At 44.5% G+C, this 18,908-nt stretch overlaps 1 protein-coding gene across 1 annotated transcript; it reads right to left on the reverse strand.

Moving 5' to 3' along the window:
• Positions 1-317: 317 nt before the first annotated feature.
• On the reverse strand, positions 318-18,314 carry ctsc (cathepsin C). Its single transcript, XM_062553254.1, has 9 exons — positions 17,721-18,314; positions 17,216-17,361; positions 16,741-16,898; positions 14,730-14,885; positions 12,495-12,613; positions 3,973-4,104; positions 3,532-3,764; positions 1,877-1,925; positions 318-1,519 (listed from the first exon to the last, which is right to left on the reverse strand). Exons 1-9 carry the CDS (start codon positions 17,884-17,886, stop codon positions 1,299-1,301), a joined length of 1,380 nt encoding a protein of 459 aa, XP_062409238.1. The 5' UTR covers positions 17,887-18,314; the 3' UTR covers positions 318-1,298.
• Between the last annotated feature and the right edge of the window lie 594 nt (positions 18,315-18,908).

The raw sequence follows: 18,908 nt of genomic DNA on the forward strand, positions 1-18,908 counted from the left end.
TAGCAACCAGCATAGCAACCACTGTATTTAGGCTTTTTGGCCTATTGGATGTTGCGTTAATGCAGATAATATATATATATTATAATATATATACAACTTTAGATCCGTGAACCCGATTTTCAAAAATGAGGTAGCGTTGCGTTACGATCCTTTTGGTGACCTGCACCTGATCAAGCCCACTCTTGGAGCTCCTCTGAGATGTAGTTCTAGTTTGTTTTATTATTCATTGTGTGTGTGTGTGTGTGTGTGTGTGTGTGTGTGCAAAAGAGCCTTCGTTGGGGAGTGGCCGCACAATGAAATGAAATCTCTAGACGAAGTAGAAGTAAAAGAAATCTTTATTTCCCAAAGACATGTATTTCCCAAAGGATTTTCTCACATAAAAAAATTCACAACTAAAAGCAGAGGCACTCCGTCATCAGTCACTCTCTACACACCTCCTTACACACCTCCTGCCCCCTGGCCCTCACACTGTGTGTGTGTGTCCCTCATATTCCATCAGTGCAGTTACATCCCTGTGTGTGTGTGTGTGTGTGTGTGTGTGTCCCTCATATTCCATCATTGCAGTTCCATCCCTGTGTGTGTGTGTGTGTGTGTGTGTGTGTGTGTGTGTGTGTCCCTCATATTTCATCAGTGCAGTTCCATCCCTGTGTGTGTGTGTGTGTGTGTGTGTGTGTCCCTCATATTCCATCAGTGCAGTTCCATCCCTGTGTGTCCCTTTGTTTGTTTGTTTGTTTGTTTGTTTGTTTGTTTGTGTGTGTGTGTTATTCCCTTATCATCTGTCTACCCATTTGTCCATTCATCTGTCCCTTTTTCTTTACACACACACGCACGCACACACGCACGCGCACGTGCACGCACACACACACACACCTTTGATTTCCTGAGATTTAAGGAGTCAAATGGCAGTAAAATTATTTCCCAGTTCCAACTCACACTCTCTCACACTCACACACACACTCTCTCACTCACACACACACACACACACACACACACACACGTACGTTCCCTTGTCATCATGATCAGCGTGGGTGTGCCACAGTATCAGCCTAAGTGATTGTAGAAAAATCTTTTACAGAATCAGAGTAATCTGGTAGAGACGCAAGATGCCTTGGTTGCATATATGTAGACATGTGTGAATGCAGTGTATGCGCATGGAAGTGTGTGTGCATTGGTATGTAAGTGTATGTGTGTGTGTGCATGTTTATGTATGTGCAAGTGTGAGTTGCGTGTCTTCCTGTATGTGTGTGTATGCTTATCCGTGTGTGTGCACGTGTGTGCGTGTGTGTGAGTGTGTGTGTCTACAGCGGCGAGATGGGCTTGGCGGCGACGGCGATGCTCTCGATGCTGCACTCGTCGTGGCCGCGGCGGATGCGGAAGTAGCCCTCCTCGCCCCACCCTGTGCCCCAGCTGTTCTTCACGATCCAGAACTTCTGCCCCGTCATGTGGCACCGCCCATAGCCCACCAGCAGCACCGCGTGATTGGTCAGCTCGAAGGGGTTGACGCCGCCCACAGACACACCTGTGCAGGGGACAACACCAGAGCCTTAGAGGAGCAGTGTGTGTGTGTGTGTGTGTGTGTGTGTGTGTGTGTGTGTGTGTGTGTGTGTGTGTGTGTGTGTGTGTGTGTTTTGGATGAGTGTGTGTGTGTGTGTGTGTGTGTGTGTGTGTGTGTGTGTGTGTGTGTGTGTGTGTGTGTGTGTGTGTGTGTGTGTGTGTGTGTGTGTGTGTGTGTGTGTTTTGGATGAGTGTGTGTGTGTGTGTGTGTGTGTGTGTGTGTGTGTGTGTGTTTTGGATGAGTGTGTGTGTGTGTGTGTGTGTGTGTGTGTGTGTGTGTGTGTGTGTGTGTGTGTGTGTGTGTGTGTGTGTGTGTACATACCTGTATGGTGGTAGATGCCCTCCTGATAGTGGATGAAGTCTGGGTACACCTGTGGGGGGAGAGGGGAAAGAGACTACATTACCCAGAACTCCACAGTAGATTCTGAGCGAGACTACATTACCCAGCGCTCCACAGTAGATTACCCAGAACTCCACAGTAGATTCATTATGGCAGCCGTGGCCTACTGGTTAGGGCTTCAAGCTTGTAACCGGAGGGTTGCCGGTTTGATCCCCGACCAGTCCACGGCTGAAGTGCCCTTGAGCAAGGCACCTAACCCCTCACTGCTCCCCGAGCGCCGCTGGTTGGGCAGGCAGCTCACTGCCCTGGGTTAGTGTGTGATTCACCTCACTGTGTGTTCACTGTGTGCTGTGTGTTCACTAAATGCACTGAATTTCCCTCACGGGATCAAAAAAGTATATATTCTATTCTAGTAGATTTCTCAGCAAATCTAGTCCAGACCTCAGTCCATAAACGACTGTCACAGCCACTAACTGTCTCACAACCCAGACTGCTGCTAAACAGGTGCAGTATGGAATCACCATGGAGATACCTGATGGGTATTATGAGAACCATTTGGAGAGGCCTGTTGGGCATTATCAGAACCATTTCGAGAGCTGTGAATGCAAATAAAGACGCTGATGCTTCTATTGATGTATGAATAGCTGTGGACACGACACAGCATTTTTCATTCAAATGTTCAAACAAGATGAAAAAGCTTCTCTTTTTTATACCAGGGGTATGAACACTTTTGTTCTTAACTATACATTACCCAGCATGCTACAGTATATTCTAAGTGAGACTACATTGCCCGGCATAGATTCCCTGAGTGACTACACTACCCAGCATGCTACAGTAAATTCTGAGTGAGACTACATTACTCAGCATTCCATAGCATGCTACAGTAAATTCTAAGTGAGACCACATTACCTAGCATTCTACAGTAAGTTCTGAATGAGACTACATTACCCAGCATTCCACAGTGGACTCTGACTGCCTTCACTGATAACCTTCCAACAGAAACACCAGCACTGAGCTGAGCTTTTGAAACGGCGTGCTTCAGAGCAGAGTTCAGCTCCACAAGCTTCATCACATCTCCTCCTCACTAAATCAATTCCCCTGCTGCTTTAGAACCCAACACACCTAAAAGCTTCATCACATCTCCTCCTCACTAAATCAATTCCCCTGCTGCTTTAGAACCCAACACACCTAAATCTGCTGCTTCATAAGGTGCTATACAGATAAAGCTTATCATCATCATCATCATCATCATCTTCATCATCATCACTATAGGTGAAAGGGTGCCTGCACATCCATCAGAATGAGCTGGAAGCTCAGATTCATGAAGAGCACTTCTCCTACACTACCCAGCATTCCACACAAGAGCACTTCTCCTACATTACCCAGCATTCCACTTCTCCTACATTACCCAGCATTCCACTTCTCCTGCATTACCCAGCATTCCAAACGGACCAGATACCTGAAGAGCACTTCTCCTACATTACCCAGCATTCCACACACTTCTCCTACATTACCCAGCATTCCACACGGACCAAATGCATGAAGAGCACTTCTCCTACATTACCCAGCATTCCACACGGACCAAATGCATGAAGAGCACTTCTCCTACATTACCCAGCATTCCACACACTGCTCACCTCAAAGGCCACGCCCATTGGGCCATCCCTCACCAGCTCCAGCATCATGGCCTGCTCGTTGCAGTTGCCGTAGAAACCGCCCACGTAGTGGTACTCCGAGGCGTAGTGGCGGCGGCAGTTGTCGGGGACGGAGCAGGGGGCGTCGGCCCCGAGGTACGGAACGCAGTCCTCCTCCACGATGCCGAAGTCCTGCACGTACTTCCCAATGAGGTACGGAAAGCCACCATCACAGCCTGCAGACGGGGAGACAGCGGGACTCAGAGTGTGTGTGTGTGTGTGTGTGTGTGTGTGTGTATATATATGTGTGTGTGTGTATATATATATGTGTGTGTGTGTGTGTGTGTGTGTGTGTGTGTGTGTATATAGTGTGTGTGTATGTGTGTGTGTGTGTGTGCGCGTGTGTGTGTGTATATATATATGTGTGTGTGTGTGTGTGTGTACCTTGCGAGTACTGAGAACAGGATACTACTTGCTGGGGGCTGAGGATGGGCTGTAGAGTGTTGTTGGTCTGGATCCGAATGCGAGACTCCAGCATCCCCATAGAGGCAAAGGAGTAGCAGCTCCCACAGGATGCTACACACACACACACACACACACACGCACACAATAAACTAGTTATCATTGTACATATCTAAAAATCAAACTCTTTATGGTCTTCATGTTCTACAGTTCTAAAGCTCTATAGTGTTCTATAGTTCTAAAGCTCTGTTGTAAAGCTCTATGGTGTTCTATAGATCTAAAGCTCTATGATGTTCTATAGATCTAAAGCTCTACGGTGTTCTATAGATCTAAAGCTCTATGGTGTTCTAAAGCTCTATGGTGTTCTATAGATCTAAAGCTTTATGGTGTTGTGGTGTTCTATAGATCTAAAGCTCTATGGTGTTCTATAGTTCTAAAGCTCTACGGTGTTCTATAGATCTAAAGCTCTATGTTGTTCTATAGATCTAAAGCTCTATGGTGTTCTATAGATCTAAAGCTCTACGGTGTTCTATAGATCTAAAGCTCTACGGTGTTCTATAGATCTAAAGCTCTATGGTGTTCTGTAGAGCTTAGCTCTATGGTGTTTACAGATGGTACGGGTTGAGAATGCTCCTTTCTTTCCCGCACATCGGGACTCCCGAAGCATCGGGACTTAAAACTGCAACCGCAAGGGGGCAACATAAGACCGCCTTAATAAAAGGAAGGTTCGGCTCATACCGGAAAACACGGAAAAACCCGAAGACACCGCGCTGGTGACAAGCGGAGAAAAGAGACATCACGCTCGGCATGTCAGATTGCAGTTTCAGAGTTTTCGAATGTTTTACAGCGTACCTCACAGCTGGCTCTCTCACTCGACGTAGCCTATAACTCAGTCAGTCCAGCAGAGATGCCAGAGCAACGTTTTGGTCAATGGAGAGGGAGAGAAATGCTCCGCATATCCGTCTCATTTAATCCGTCTCATTTAATCATTAAAATGAAGGTGATGACTGGCGAAATTATAATCAAACGACGTTTCAATAAACCATTGTTGAAATTAATGAAAATGGTTTTAGAAGCCTTCAATTCAACCTGAAAGACTCGATATAGGCAACCTGATTAATTCATTAATTCATTACGGTTACAAGACCGCATTTCCGTGAATAGGCTATTATTGTCAAGGCGAAGACGAAAGAGATGGACAAGATGGACATTTAGGCTACATTTATGTTAGGAATACTTAGAAATGTGTAGGCCTATAGGCTATTTTAAAACGGAGGCATGTTCATTTTAACCGGCGACGCTGGGTAGCTTACCCAGCACTTTATCACAGATTTTGTCCCCACCACTTTTGACAACTGAAAATAAAACGTATTTAACAGAAATATCTTTAATAGGCCTACATGCCTATCATGTCACTTTACTTATAACCGTAGGCTACATGATTGGAGAAGATCGCGCACTTTGTAACATTATAACAATGGATGGTCAGATATGCGATAGGGCAGTGAGGGTGATTCATTGTAACCATCGACTAGTAGGCCTAGCTCCGCAAAAGAAGTTTCTAGCAACTTAGAATATATGGATCTCGTTATGCATGTTCATGTTGATTCAGAGATAGACATAGACTACCGTGGGCTACTGTGCGTCAATATAACAGCATTTTATCATGTGGTGAATTAATGACTAACGTCAGTTTAACATGTCAGAACTTTTGATCGGCGTTTCAAGTGCATGCCGCGAATAGGCTAAATGAACTCGACTGACTGAATCCTTTATATTTCTTGGCTAAGTGCGAAGAAATTGACACTCGAACTGTGGCGTAAATGGTTGAGGCATCTTAATCATACGTCAGCGACCGGGGTTCAAAACTTACTCTACGAACCTCCGGAACCCATTAAGACAAGAGGCATTATTTTATTAAAAAGTTTTGCGATTTTTTTATGATTGCGATGTCTGCTGAAAAGAAAAGTTAATATGTGAATTCGTGGTTCAGCGCACACACACACACACACACACACACACACACACACACACACACACACACACACACACACACACACACACACACACACACACACACACACACACACACACACACACATTTTTACATTTACATAATAGGGCTCGGGCACACGCCTTGCATTCTAGGAATATCGCCGCCATTTGGTAGCGCACTGAACGTAATATCCATTCATTCAGATGCACAAGACAAGAAGCAGAAATAGTAGCGATTTATTCTTTTCCTCTTGCGATCGTGGGTTGCACTGTTACACCCCACTACACAGCAACATACTACCAAGAAGGCAAAAACTAAGTAACAGGAACACACTAAAAGGCGGGAGTAAATCCATAGTAATCCATAGTAAACTAAGGACTGAAGCTGCCAATGTGGCTGTGCCCGCGAAGTTTTGATGTCATGATCCCGAGCCCTAGTGTCAGGAAGTGTCTGTCGAGAGAGAGGGGGGAGGGAGGCAATCGTCCAATGCCGCATACAGGTAGGCTATAATGTCTAGTGAACTGGTTAGACAAGTGTGGGGGAGGGGGAATGATCGCACAAGACAATTGCTCTTCATGAAATGGGTAGTCTCACAGACGTTTGTCGATGTTTAAACGTAGCCTATACTACATCACTTGCGAAATCGGACGTGGCACATAGAATTATTAGGCTACTGGATTTAATATAGCATAGACTTTGTTCATCCTATATTAGCCTATATTAAAATGTAATGTGCTGCGGGGAAGCATTGGGGAAGTCAGTTTAAGTTGTCCTGTAACAATTTGCCTCTTATTATAAGAGTATGCAGCCACTACGCACATAATAGTCTAGGTTACGGGCGGATGCGAGCAACCCCATGCAAAAGAAGGCCTTAAGTTAACGGACTGAAGGCCTGTTTACATGTCAAACATGCATTAAATCTAAGAAACGAAAAACACAAATATCATGTATTGTGTCGTAAACAGTTAATGACTTCGTGGCCACTATGCGCAACTGCATCGCGCAGTGAGCTGAAGGATAAGAGGACCGACACTTATTAACACAAAGCTTTGTAAAGCACTAACAACCCCTCAAAGTTCATTGTCCATAAGTCCAAACAATAAGTATAAAAATCCGACAATCCAAAACGATAACGAGATCTCCCAGAAACGAAAAACAAGTTTGTTGAGTAGCCTAGTCCTTCCAACAATCTCAGCTTTTGCGTTTGTTAGATAAAAGGCATTCTGTCCTGCTGTATTCCAATGAGAAAAAATCATCCACAAGGTAGGCTAAGGGTCACGGTAATGCAGCATGCAGGAATCTATATAGGCCTACGCACAAAACGAATGAATGGATTATATCGGCCAAAACGAATGAATGGGTTGGGAGAGTCGTCTGGCTGTGTCAGCAGACTGCAGTCGGTCTCGAGGGGTTAAATAGCGCACGTACTTGAATTTTAATCTGAAGAAGACCAAATCAAATCAAAAAAGAAGGATTTCAAGTGTGCGAACCTTTTTCCATTTTTTTTTATGATTTAGCCTACTCTTGTTCTGCACCTTGACCGGGGATGTGCACAAACTTTTTTACTACACTTGAATTTTAAACCAACTCTTCTCTAGCCTATATCCTATAAAAGAAGGATTTCAAGTGTGCGAACCTTTTTCCATTTTTTTTATGATTTAGCCTACTCTTGTTCTGCACCTTGACCGGGGATGTGCACAAACTTTTTTACTACACTTGAATTTTAAACCAACTCTTCTCTAGCCTATATCCTATAGCCATACTTTAATAATCAGATGTTATGCTCATTTTTGTAGGCTACACCTCACCGGCAAGCACGCACGCAAATGCTGCTTTTGCACATCTACAATATTGGCCAGGCTATATAGAATAGGCTTTTAGGACTGTATTTTGCCTTCGTGCAACTTTAGTTGTGCTCAATCTAAATTATTGTCAGTAAGGATAGGTCATATTACCAAATGGCGAACCTCGAAAATGATTTAGGATATAGAGCCGTGTCCATTACGCATGCAGTTATTTTTTAGGCTATTGTTTTATTTGAGTGTTTTTGTCTACCATGGCAAACATAGTTGAAACGTTCGCTCTAAACTTAAGTATTTCCAATCGGCTTTCACAAAACCGATGAGGTCCAGATCTCAGTGGCCTCATAGCTGCCTACAGCCATGCATAGTAAGCCTAATGATAGCCTAATAGTTATGACATTAATAGCCTATTAATGACCTCATGTCGGAATGGCACGTTGTTTGAAAAAAAAAAGTTAAATAGGCCTAGGCCTACCGCCGAGTGGGGATATGTCGGAATGAACTGCGGATACCAGCTGGGTTGTAAAACATTACTGTATTCGTTGATCTTATCGATGCAGTCCTTGCGGCCACTTCTCCCCATCGTAGGAAACTTTCTGTTTAGTGTTGACAACACAAAGGCCTTCACGTTGTGTGGAAGTGCTTGCTTGCCCTTCGATCCATCCCAGTTGGTGGTTTTGCACTTGTCCCTGAGTTATAGTCTATGAGTAAGCGCTTGTGCTCTAACTGCATAATAAAAGAAGCACCTGCAGCAGTGCTTATGGCAAGGCTATTAACACCTGTCACTGAGCTATGGACAAGCAGTTATGCTCGAAAATTATCATAATAACAGACACACCTAATTGTATGTCTCTATGTTTAAACACATCAAATTAGGAAGCATTTCCGCCGCAACGTTTGCTTTCTTTTTCTGTCGGTCCGCGGTTGCTTGGTCAATTGCGCAGCAAATTATCAGATCACCGGACCTAATTTCACCCCATGTCTCGCGGACCAGCAGCAGTCTCCACGTTTCGCGGCCCATAGTTTGAGAAACGCTGCATTAAAGTGTCATTAGGTTGTAGGCTATATGTTTAGTGATTTCTTTGTGTGTTTTTCATTGTAGTGTGTGTGCATTGAGTAGTTCCTTAAAATACGGAACAAAGAGCGTCCCGTAGCCTATCTGTTCAATACGGAAGAAGACTAACTATTACTTATATATTTCTTATAACGAAACGCGAAGAAAAAATACGAGGACTGACCATCTCGTTTCTCCGCGTTTCCCCCAATACCATGGCGACAAAGAGAAATAAATATGATTTGACATTTAAGCTGATTGCTGACAAATTTGCCACACAATTCGGGAGAAGCAGCGGACAGGAGCGCCACCACAAGCAAGCACTTCTAGCCCAAATTAACATGGCAACGTTACCTATGACTAAAGTGTCTAAGTAGGCTAGTCCTACTAATATTACATTTGATTGGTAGCATGTTTGTAGCGCGCCAGTTTACCCATCCCCTACATCAAAACAGCTTAGAATCAATCAAAGAATCAGCTGTGTCGGCGTTAGGCTGTAGGCGATTTTCTATAACCATTTTCATTCATTTCAACAATGGTTCATTGAAACGTTGTTTGAATAATTTCGCCAGTCATCACCTTCATTGTAATGATTAAATGAGATTAAGGAGTCGACTATTGACGGATATGCGGTCTTCATCATTTTGAAATGCGGGATGAAACTTTCTGCCACCTGGTGGTTGTTTGGGTACATTGCCTTAGGCTCGAAAAAAATCGGCTTGACGGCCTGCGGGATCTCTTCGGGAGTCCCGCGGGAGAAGGTGCATTCTCAACCCGTACCCACTGTATGTTCTATAGATCTAAAGCTCTACGGTGTTCTACAGTTCTAAAGCTCTATGGTGTTCTATAGAGCTTAGCTCTATGGTGTTTATGTTCTATAGATCTAAAGCTCTACGGTGTTCTATAGATCTAAAGATCTAAAGCTCTACGGTGTTTATGTTCTATAGTTCTAAAGCTCTATAGCGTGTGATATAATAAAATGGTGTCGGACACTTCTGGCCACATTTCCACAACCTATCCGCTGCTAGTCTGGCTATGACCAGATCAACCTCAATCTCTTCAGACTGAACATTAGTCTGGGGAATCTCTCTGTATCTCTTCAGACTGAACATTAGTCTGGGGAATCTCTCTGTATCTCTTCAGACTGAACATTAGTCTGGGGAATCTCTCTGTATCTCTTCAGACTGAACATTAGTCTGGGGAATCTCTCTGTATCTCTTCAGACTGAACATTAGTCTGGGGAATCTCTCTGTATCTCTTCAGACTGAACATTAGTCTGGGGAATCTCTCTGTATCTGTGATCAATTCAGGACAACAGTGATGACACGCCAAGAACTGGGCGACTCTGTTTGCAAACTTCCCCCAGTTTCCCACCAGTCATTCCCACATACAGTAAGATAACGTTTGCAATGACGTTTTCACCGGGAAAATTAGGTTTCCTATATGTCTAGTAGCCTATGTTGATTGTTGTGTGCATGTAATTGACCTGTGTGCAGGGTAGAAGTTCAGCTGAATTTGCATTAAAGCAGGTTGTTTTAAAGGGATAATCCGGAGTGAAATGCACTTTAGATCATTTTTTCGGACTATTGGGAGTACATACGTTGAGTTGACACCAAAATCATGTCATTCGGATGTATTTTGAGAAAGTTCGAGTTCACCGTTTTTAGCCAAAACTCGTTAGCCTGTAAGTGACCGGGGCAGGTCCTTTCGCCACTACAAAACGCTATTTTTATACCTCTTCTACTGTTCCAAACAACACTACACTTACGTGGTAGTGAGTAGAGGGTCCCTAAAGCCAAACCGAAGTATCCCCACGTCTTTATGTGGTCGGATAGAGAGTCCAGAATGAATTTAATCGAGTCAGTACCTTTCCGGAAATGTTAGTAAAGTGTTGTTGAAGCGTTGCGCAGCTGCCGCCGCGACATTTCCGGAAGGTACTAACTCGATTAAATTCATTCTGGACTTTCTATCCGACCACATAAAGACGTGGGGATACTTCGGTTTGGCTTTAGGGACCCTCTACTCACTACCACGTAAGTGTAGTGTTGTTTGGAACAGTAGAAGAGGTATAAAAATAGCGTTTTGTAGTGGCGAAAGGACCTGCCCCGGTCACTTCCAGGCTAACGAGTTTTGGCTAAAAACGGTGAACTCGAACTTTCTCAAAATACATCCGAATGACATGATTTTGGTGTCAACTCAACGTATGTACTCCCAATAGTCCGAAAAATTTATCTAAAGTGCATTTCACTCCGGATTATCCCTTTAACTAACATTATGCTGAAAGATGGGGTTTTTTCCAACTACATTAGGGTCTCTGTTATATACTAACTTGCCAGATACAAAATTTCCCGTTTATTCTCATTAATTCTCATTAATTCCCATCTATTCCCGTTAATTCCCGTATATTCCCGTTAATTCCCATGGAAAGTTTCCAACTTTGAAAATTCCCGGAATTTTGCAACCCTAGCTAGCAGTGGGTGCATCAGACTGAGTAACTTCACGCACAGATATACGAAGGGTACGCATTGACTTATCTAACTCTGAGGAACACCGTGAATGAGCTTATAAGTCCCTAAAAGTTGGCGTTTTCCTATAAACCCTCAAACTTTTCAGGTAGCAAACCGCTAGCATTTCCGGACATTGCATTTCATTGTACGCCTACCCAGGCAGCTAGGCTACATGCAGCTACACAGGTATGAAATATATTATGTCTTAGTGACCTTGTTGTTTCTATAAAGATGAATTGTTGTTTATAGGCAACATCAACTTGGCCAGACTCCTGTATATCTTCATGAAGTACTGACGCTTTTGAACTAGCTGATAGCTGAAGGCAAAGCATTAGCATGAGCATTAGCATGAGCATTAGCATGGGCATTAGCATGAGCATTAGCATGGGCATTAGCATGAGCATTAGCATGGGCATTAGCATGGGCATTAGCATGGGCATTAGCATGAGCATGAGCATTAGCATGAGCATGGGCATGAGCATGAGAATTAGCATGAGCATTAGCATGGGCATTAGCATGGGCATTAGCATGAGCATTAGCATGAGCAACACTGCTTCCAGTTTCTATGTGTAATTCGTGACCTGGCCAGCAGGGGGCAGCAGGTCGTGGCGTGCTGAGAGTAGTTGGTGGACAGGAGGAGGAAGTGCATCTGTCCCGTTATAAAGGGGTCAACGTGTTAACTGTGGCATGTCCAAATCCTGTGTGGCTGCAGGTCATTATGTTATCAACGCGTTTATTGCGGCCATGTTGTACGACTACGTTACGTTGGATAAATGGTTAATGGTCTGAATTCTGTGTATGGCTGCAGGTGATAACGTTGTTTGCATGCTTCCTCTCACCTCAGTCTTTCTGCCGGGAAATCGTTCAAAATTCGACGCCATCGAGCTCTCATTTGTCTAACTGCTAGCAGAGGAGGTGCGGAACGAAGGCCGAGGAGGAAGGGCCCTTATGCCCACAAACCGGGTATTGAACCCACAACTCAACTCAACTTAACCACTACACCACTGCACGTAATGTTCTTAGGGGGAGATTTGGTAGACGGAGACACAATGTTTGTTTATGTGTGTTTGTCGGTGAGGAATAAATACATTTTGCCAGATTTCTAGAAATCCGACTGCGCTGGAAACAATGTGTGTTTGTGTTACCTTGGTTACGCACGGGACTGACGTAATTGGCTCCTCCCACATTTCTCCAGTCCCAGCGCTCAGGAAGCCCAGCGCTCAGCTTTGCCGTCTCCATGGAAACAGGGGCAGGGCGAACACGTCTACACACACACACACACACACACACACACACCTCAGTATAGAAACCCTTCCATGGCCCCCATGAGTTTTTAAATGTTTGTATGGAGTGGAGTGTGTGTGTGTGTGTGTGTGTGTGTGTAATTAATTGATTAATTGATTGATCAACTGATTAATTGATGCTTCACCAATTCTTCTGCTCATAAAGCTGGAGGCTATTAGACAGGTTGCCCTGTCTAGAATACAACATCTCTTCCCCAACATCCATCTTATGAGCAAGACACCGAGTCAGCTGAATAACAAAACGGTCTCCCTAGTGAGAAAGTGGTTCGGACTGAACACTCATACTACTAGAGACATCATTTTCCAGTCCAAACAGGATGGGGGTTTTGGTGTTCCAAACGTGGAATGGATATATAATGCAACAAGACTGTCACACCTCATTAAAATGCTGAACAATGATGACAGGGAGCTTGCTAGATCCTCTCTGTTTCTGGACATGAAACGCCGCAAAGTCCCCCTGGCAAGAGAAGGTGAGCCAAGCTTCCTGGGCTTCAAGAGAAAATCTAACTCTACGATGGAGACGCACTGTCCTGGTTTTGGGGTCTGACCTTAATGACCTTTGTGTAAGGGTCGGAGTATCCCTGGACTGGGTTAAACCTGACACAGAAAATGTAATTGTTTCTGAAGACCTCATAACTGACCGTTTAATCTCAGTAAGGGCTACTATTGTGGATACAGGACATCATCTATCACCTGACCATGCACGAAGGTGCCTTGTAAAGCTACAACAACAGCGACAGCAACAACATTGGACTGATTTAAAATTACAGGGAAAGCTTGCTTGCCTTCCTACTGCAGACCATACCGTCTCACTCAATACTAAAGAACTCTGCTGTTGATGGAAGACATACTGACTTTTGCAGCCAAAGCCAGGCTACAAGTTCTTCCAACAAGACATAATCTTTCACTTTGGTACCCTAATACATTTTCTTCCCACTGTTGATAAGCAGCTAATTATTGAATCTCTGTCTCATATCCTGAATGGCTGTTATGTGTATAAGGGAATGTACATAGCCAGACATGACAGAATTGTTGACTTAATAGCCTAACACATAATTCCATGTGTTTCACCGCTTACAAAAATCTACAAGAATGTATGTGTCTCACCTTGCATGTTCAAACTCTGTAATAGTGGAAATAATGTGTTTTTAAATGTTGCTGAAAAAAAGCCAGATATTGTTGTTGTTGATGAGGACAGCAGAGAAGTAACCATTCTTGAAGTGGGCTGTGCATTTGACGACAGTCTAGAGGATGCCTATCTTACCAAGCTTTTAAAGTATCAGCCACTCAGAGACATTGTTGTACAGCTTGGGTACAAATGTAAGCTGTTGGTGTATATATTTGGAAGCCTAGGTAATGTCCACAGACTAGTAGTCAGGGGTTTGCAGATTGCTGGTCTCTCTAAGCCAAGAGCAAAGGCTCAAGCAAAATTCTGCTAAATTTCTGTGATAATTGGCAGTCGCCACATATGGAGAAGGCGCTGTTTTATGTACCCATGAACTGAGACCAGAGGCATAGGCTACTGGGTTTGCAATGCTGGTGTCTAAAATTGTTTGTGTTCAATGAAATGTATTGTAAAATGTGAACACGAATAAAGGTATTAAAATATGTGTGTGTGTGTGTGTGTGTGTGTGTGTATTACTGTGGGATGTGTGAGCGAGGTCCTCCTGCTCTGTAGATCAGCTGCTGGAGTGTGTGTAGTTGTGTGTGTGTGTGTGTGTGTGTGTGTGTGTGTGTGTGTATTACTGTGGGATGTGTGAGCGAGGTCCTCCTGCTCTGTAGATCATCTGCTGGAGTGTGTGTAGTTGTGTGTGTGTGTGTGTGTGTGTGTGTGTGTTAGAGTGTGTGTGTGTGTGTGTGTGTGTGTGTGTATTACTGTGGGATGTGTGAGCGAGGTCCTCCTGCTCTGTAGATCAGCTGCTGGAGTGTGTGTAGTTGTGTGTGTGTGTGTGTGTGTGTGTGTGTGTGTGTATTACTGTGGGATGTGTGAGCGAGGTCCTCCTGCTCTGTAGATCATCTGCTGGAGTGTGTGTAGTTGTGTGTGTGTGTGTGTGTGTGTGTGTGTGTGTGTATTACTGTGGGATGTGTGAGCGAGGTCCTCCTGCTCTGTAGATCATCTGCTGGAGTGTGTGTAGTTGTGTGTGTGAGTAGCTCGTGGCCCTCCAGGAGCTCTGGGCCGCGTTGATGGCCTCCACAAACTCATCACTAGCCTTGTAGGTCTGCTGCAGCAACCTGCACACACACACACACACACACACACACACACACACACACACACACACACACACACACACACACACACACACACACACACACACACACACACACACACACACACACACACACACACACACACACACACACACACACACACACACACACACACACACATTAGATCAGGGGTATGTGAAACACATGCATATCTTGTCATACAATCTTGAAAACACTTACTTGATATTTAATTCATTCTTAATTTGGTGTCGTTAAATGTAGGCTAAAGGTAAAAGGTGTAGGCTAGCTAGAGCTAAAAGGTATAGGCTAAAGGTAAAAGGTATAGGCTAGAGGTAAAAGGTATAGGCTAGAGGTAAAAGGTATAGGCTAGAGTAAAAGGTATAGGCTAGAGTAAAAGGTGTAGGCTAGAGTAAAAGGTATAGGCTAGAGTAAAAGGTATAGGCTAGAGGTAAAAGGTATAGGCTAGAGGTATAGCCGAGTCTAGTGAGTGTCCAGTTAATGTGCACGTTTGCAGAAGTGAAACTGACCAACTGAGTCACTCGTGAGCAGGCCGGATAAACATTTAGAACAATGGAAGGTGGATTCCTGTGTGCCATGACGTCGTTTAGACTATTTTATGAAGCTGTATAAAAACACATTTGGCGAAACGCGTTGTTCGCGCTGAATAAAATGTGAGTAAATAGTCAGTGTGCGGTAGAACGATTCTTTTTCTGTTATAATTTCCACAATCCTGCAATCTACCTGCCCCTTATCAGGCAGTGCACGGTACCGGAGTGGTTCTGTATAAACGTACTGTCTCCTTAAAACAAATAAATAAAACATACTGTCTCTGGCAATACTACAATACTACTTTCATACAAGTAGTTTAAACATATATACAGTACAAGTAAACTAGAGTAGGCACATCCCTCTCCATCATATATACATACAAGTAAACTAGAGTAGGCACATCCCTCTCCATCATATATACATACAGTACAAGTAAACTAGAGTAGGCACATCCCTCTCCATCATATATACATACAGTACAAGTAAACTAGAGTAGGCACATCCCTCTCCATCATATATACATACAGTACAAGTAAACTAGAGTAGGCACATCCCTCTCCATCATACATACAGTACAAGTAAACTAGAGTAGGAACATCCCTCTCCATCATATATACATACATACAGTAAACTAGAGTAGGAACATCCCTCTGCATCTTCACAAAAAGTCTGAAAACCCAGCATGTAATGTAAAGTAATGTTGTTTAAACTCCTCCTACTACTAGAGAGCGTAACTGATCTTCAGTCATTTAAAGGGATATTCCGCCATTTTTGGAAATACGCTCATTTTCCACCTCCCCTCGAGCAAAACAATCGATATTTACCTCGTTCCCGTTCATCCAGCCATTCTGTGAGTCTGGCGATACAACTTTTAGCTTCAGCCTAGCATAGATCATTGAATCGGATTAGACCATTAGCTTCTCGCCTGCTAGCTTCATGTTTAAAAGTGACTAAGATTTCTGGTCATTTTCCCATTTTAAACGTGTCTCCTCTCAAGTTAGAAAGTGCAATAAGACCAACTGAAAATGAAACCTGGCGTTTTTCTAGGCTGATTTGACATGGAACTACACTCTCATCTGGCGTAATAATCAAGGTAACTTGCAAACGTACCATAGGCGCAGTGATATCGTACACAGCATCTGAAAATAGTCCCCATAGACAACAAGCAGTAGTAGTGCCAGTAGTTTGCAAGTTGCCTTGGAAAATGGAGAGGTGGAAAATGAGCGTATTTCCAAAAATGGCGGAATATCCCTTTAACTCTTCCACTCCAACATAATGTAACACACACACACGCGCACACACTGACCGGTGGGCGGGGGTGGGGGGGTTGCGGTGGCGGTGGGGAGGCACGGCGGTGAGCTTCTTGCCGGTGAAACAGGCCCAGTTGTTCCCCAGCACGTCGTGCACCCAACCAGGCAGCGTCTGGTCACAATAGCTGACCACCTCCGAGCCGTGCTCACCATACTGTGGACACACACACACACACACACACACACACACACACACACGCACGCACAGACACACACACAGGCATTTTGGGACCGTTTCAAACAGTGGTGTTCATATTAGACTTTTAAAACAGTTGCCTGTACCTATACAACTACACACACACACAGTTGCCTGTACCTATACAACTACACACACACACACACACACACACACACATACACTCCTACAGGCAGATCAGCACCACTTAAGCACCAGACTCAAGAAGACAGAGGCTGGACACACACACACACACACACACACACACACACACACACACACACACATACACTTACCTTAAAGAAGCCGAACCACTTGTAGTCATTGAGCACCACCTCAAAGCCCTGGTTGTAGATGATGGTGAAGAAGCCGGAGTTGCCCAGGTCATCTGCAGCCACAGACAACTTCTCCAGATGCACAGTCACCGTCTTCACCGCAGGGCCTACACACACACACACACACACACACACACACACACATTTCACTGAACCAAACAACTGTTCTTCTATTCTCAGGTAAAGCTCACAGAACTGTTTCCGTGTGTTAAGCCTACTCTCACACACACACACACACTTCACTGAACCAAACAACTGTTCTTCTATTCTCAGGTAAAGCTCACAGAACTGTTTCCGTGTGTTAACACACACACACACACACACACACACACACACACACACACACACACACACACACACACACACACACACACACACACACACACACACACGGAGAGAGAGAGAGAGAGAGAGAGAGAGAGAGAGAGAGAGAGAGAGAGAGAGAGAGAGAGAGAGAGAGACTCACCCGTCTCCGCAGAGCAGTTCACACTCCGATCTTTGCCGCCCTCCGACACCTGAAACACCCATGTGCCCAACAGGTCTTCGTAGGAGCAGTTCGCGGGTGTGTCGCCTCTGGCGCCTGCTACGAACAACGCGAGCGCACACAACAGCAACCCTACATTTCCCTTCATTGCGCGCGTGTGTGTGTGTGTGTGGCCGAGAGGACAAAGACACCGGAAAACACAGAGATCGACTCACGCGTCCTGCGCGCAATTTGCTTCTAAAACTCTGACTAACTCAGTCCTTGACGCCCTTGACACCCACGCGGCGGTGCGGTGCGGTTCGGTTCGGAGGGTCGCTTTGACCTGTGCTCGAGCAGCCCTCTGTTGTGCAACTGCGACGTGTTCGTGCTTCCCGTAGGTCATATGATCTGAGTCATGTGATCTCCAGCAAACCGGTTTGCGGAAGTGATAACTCGAAGGGAAGCTGTTGGGGCAAAGACCTTCCAGCGCGCGTCTCCGTCCTCTCGTGAGTGTCCTTACCTCCTCGGTAGTCCACGGATCCCCTCCTCGTTTTCCAGCCTCGTGTGGCCCCTCTCTGAATACACGGCGGAGGGAAGCAGTGAGCATCGACACCACTCACACACACGGAATCATAGTGTGGCGGAAAGAGGAAACGATTCTCGCGATCACTGCTGGTGGTTTTCCCATGGGTTTTCCCCGCCGTCTCATGATGTCTATTGAAGCTGGTTTCGGTTTCCGTGGTTTCAGCTTATCTTGACATATTTCCTTACATTATTATTTTATGTGTGATCATTTTATTTTTTTATTTGTATATTTTTATGATTTTGAATGACAGATAGTCGCCAACAAAGTCTATAACTGTGATCTATGAGTGATCCTCAATGAGAAGACCTAAGCCTACGTGTGTGTGTGTGTGTGTGTGTGTGTGTGTGGGTGTGTGTGTGTGTCAGGCTTGTGCACAATTCCGAATTTTAGAATCGGCCTCCATTCAATTTATGAATTGGAATTTTAATTGAACTGGCCCCATCCCACCGGAAGTTGAATTGGAATTGGAATTGGAATGACAGGAAGTGGAATTCAATTCATGGCAATTCAAAACAATTCCAGTCACATAACAGGAAGAATGTGTTGAATATCACATACATTCAGTTTTGGGAAGGTTACTTTGAAAATGTAATTGATTATTGTTT

Source organism: Sardina pilchardus, chromosome 13 (assembly GCF_963854185.1).
Source record: "Sardina pilchardus chromosome 13, fSarPil1.1, whole genome shotgun sequence".
NCBI lineage: Eukaryota > Metazoa > Chordata > Actinopteri > Clupeiformes > Clupeidae > Sardina > Sardina pilchardus.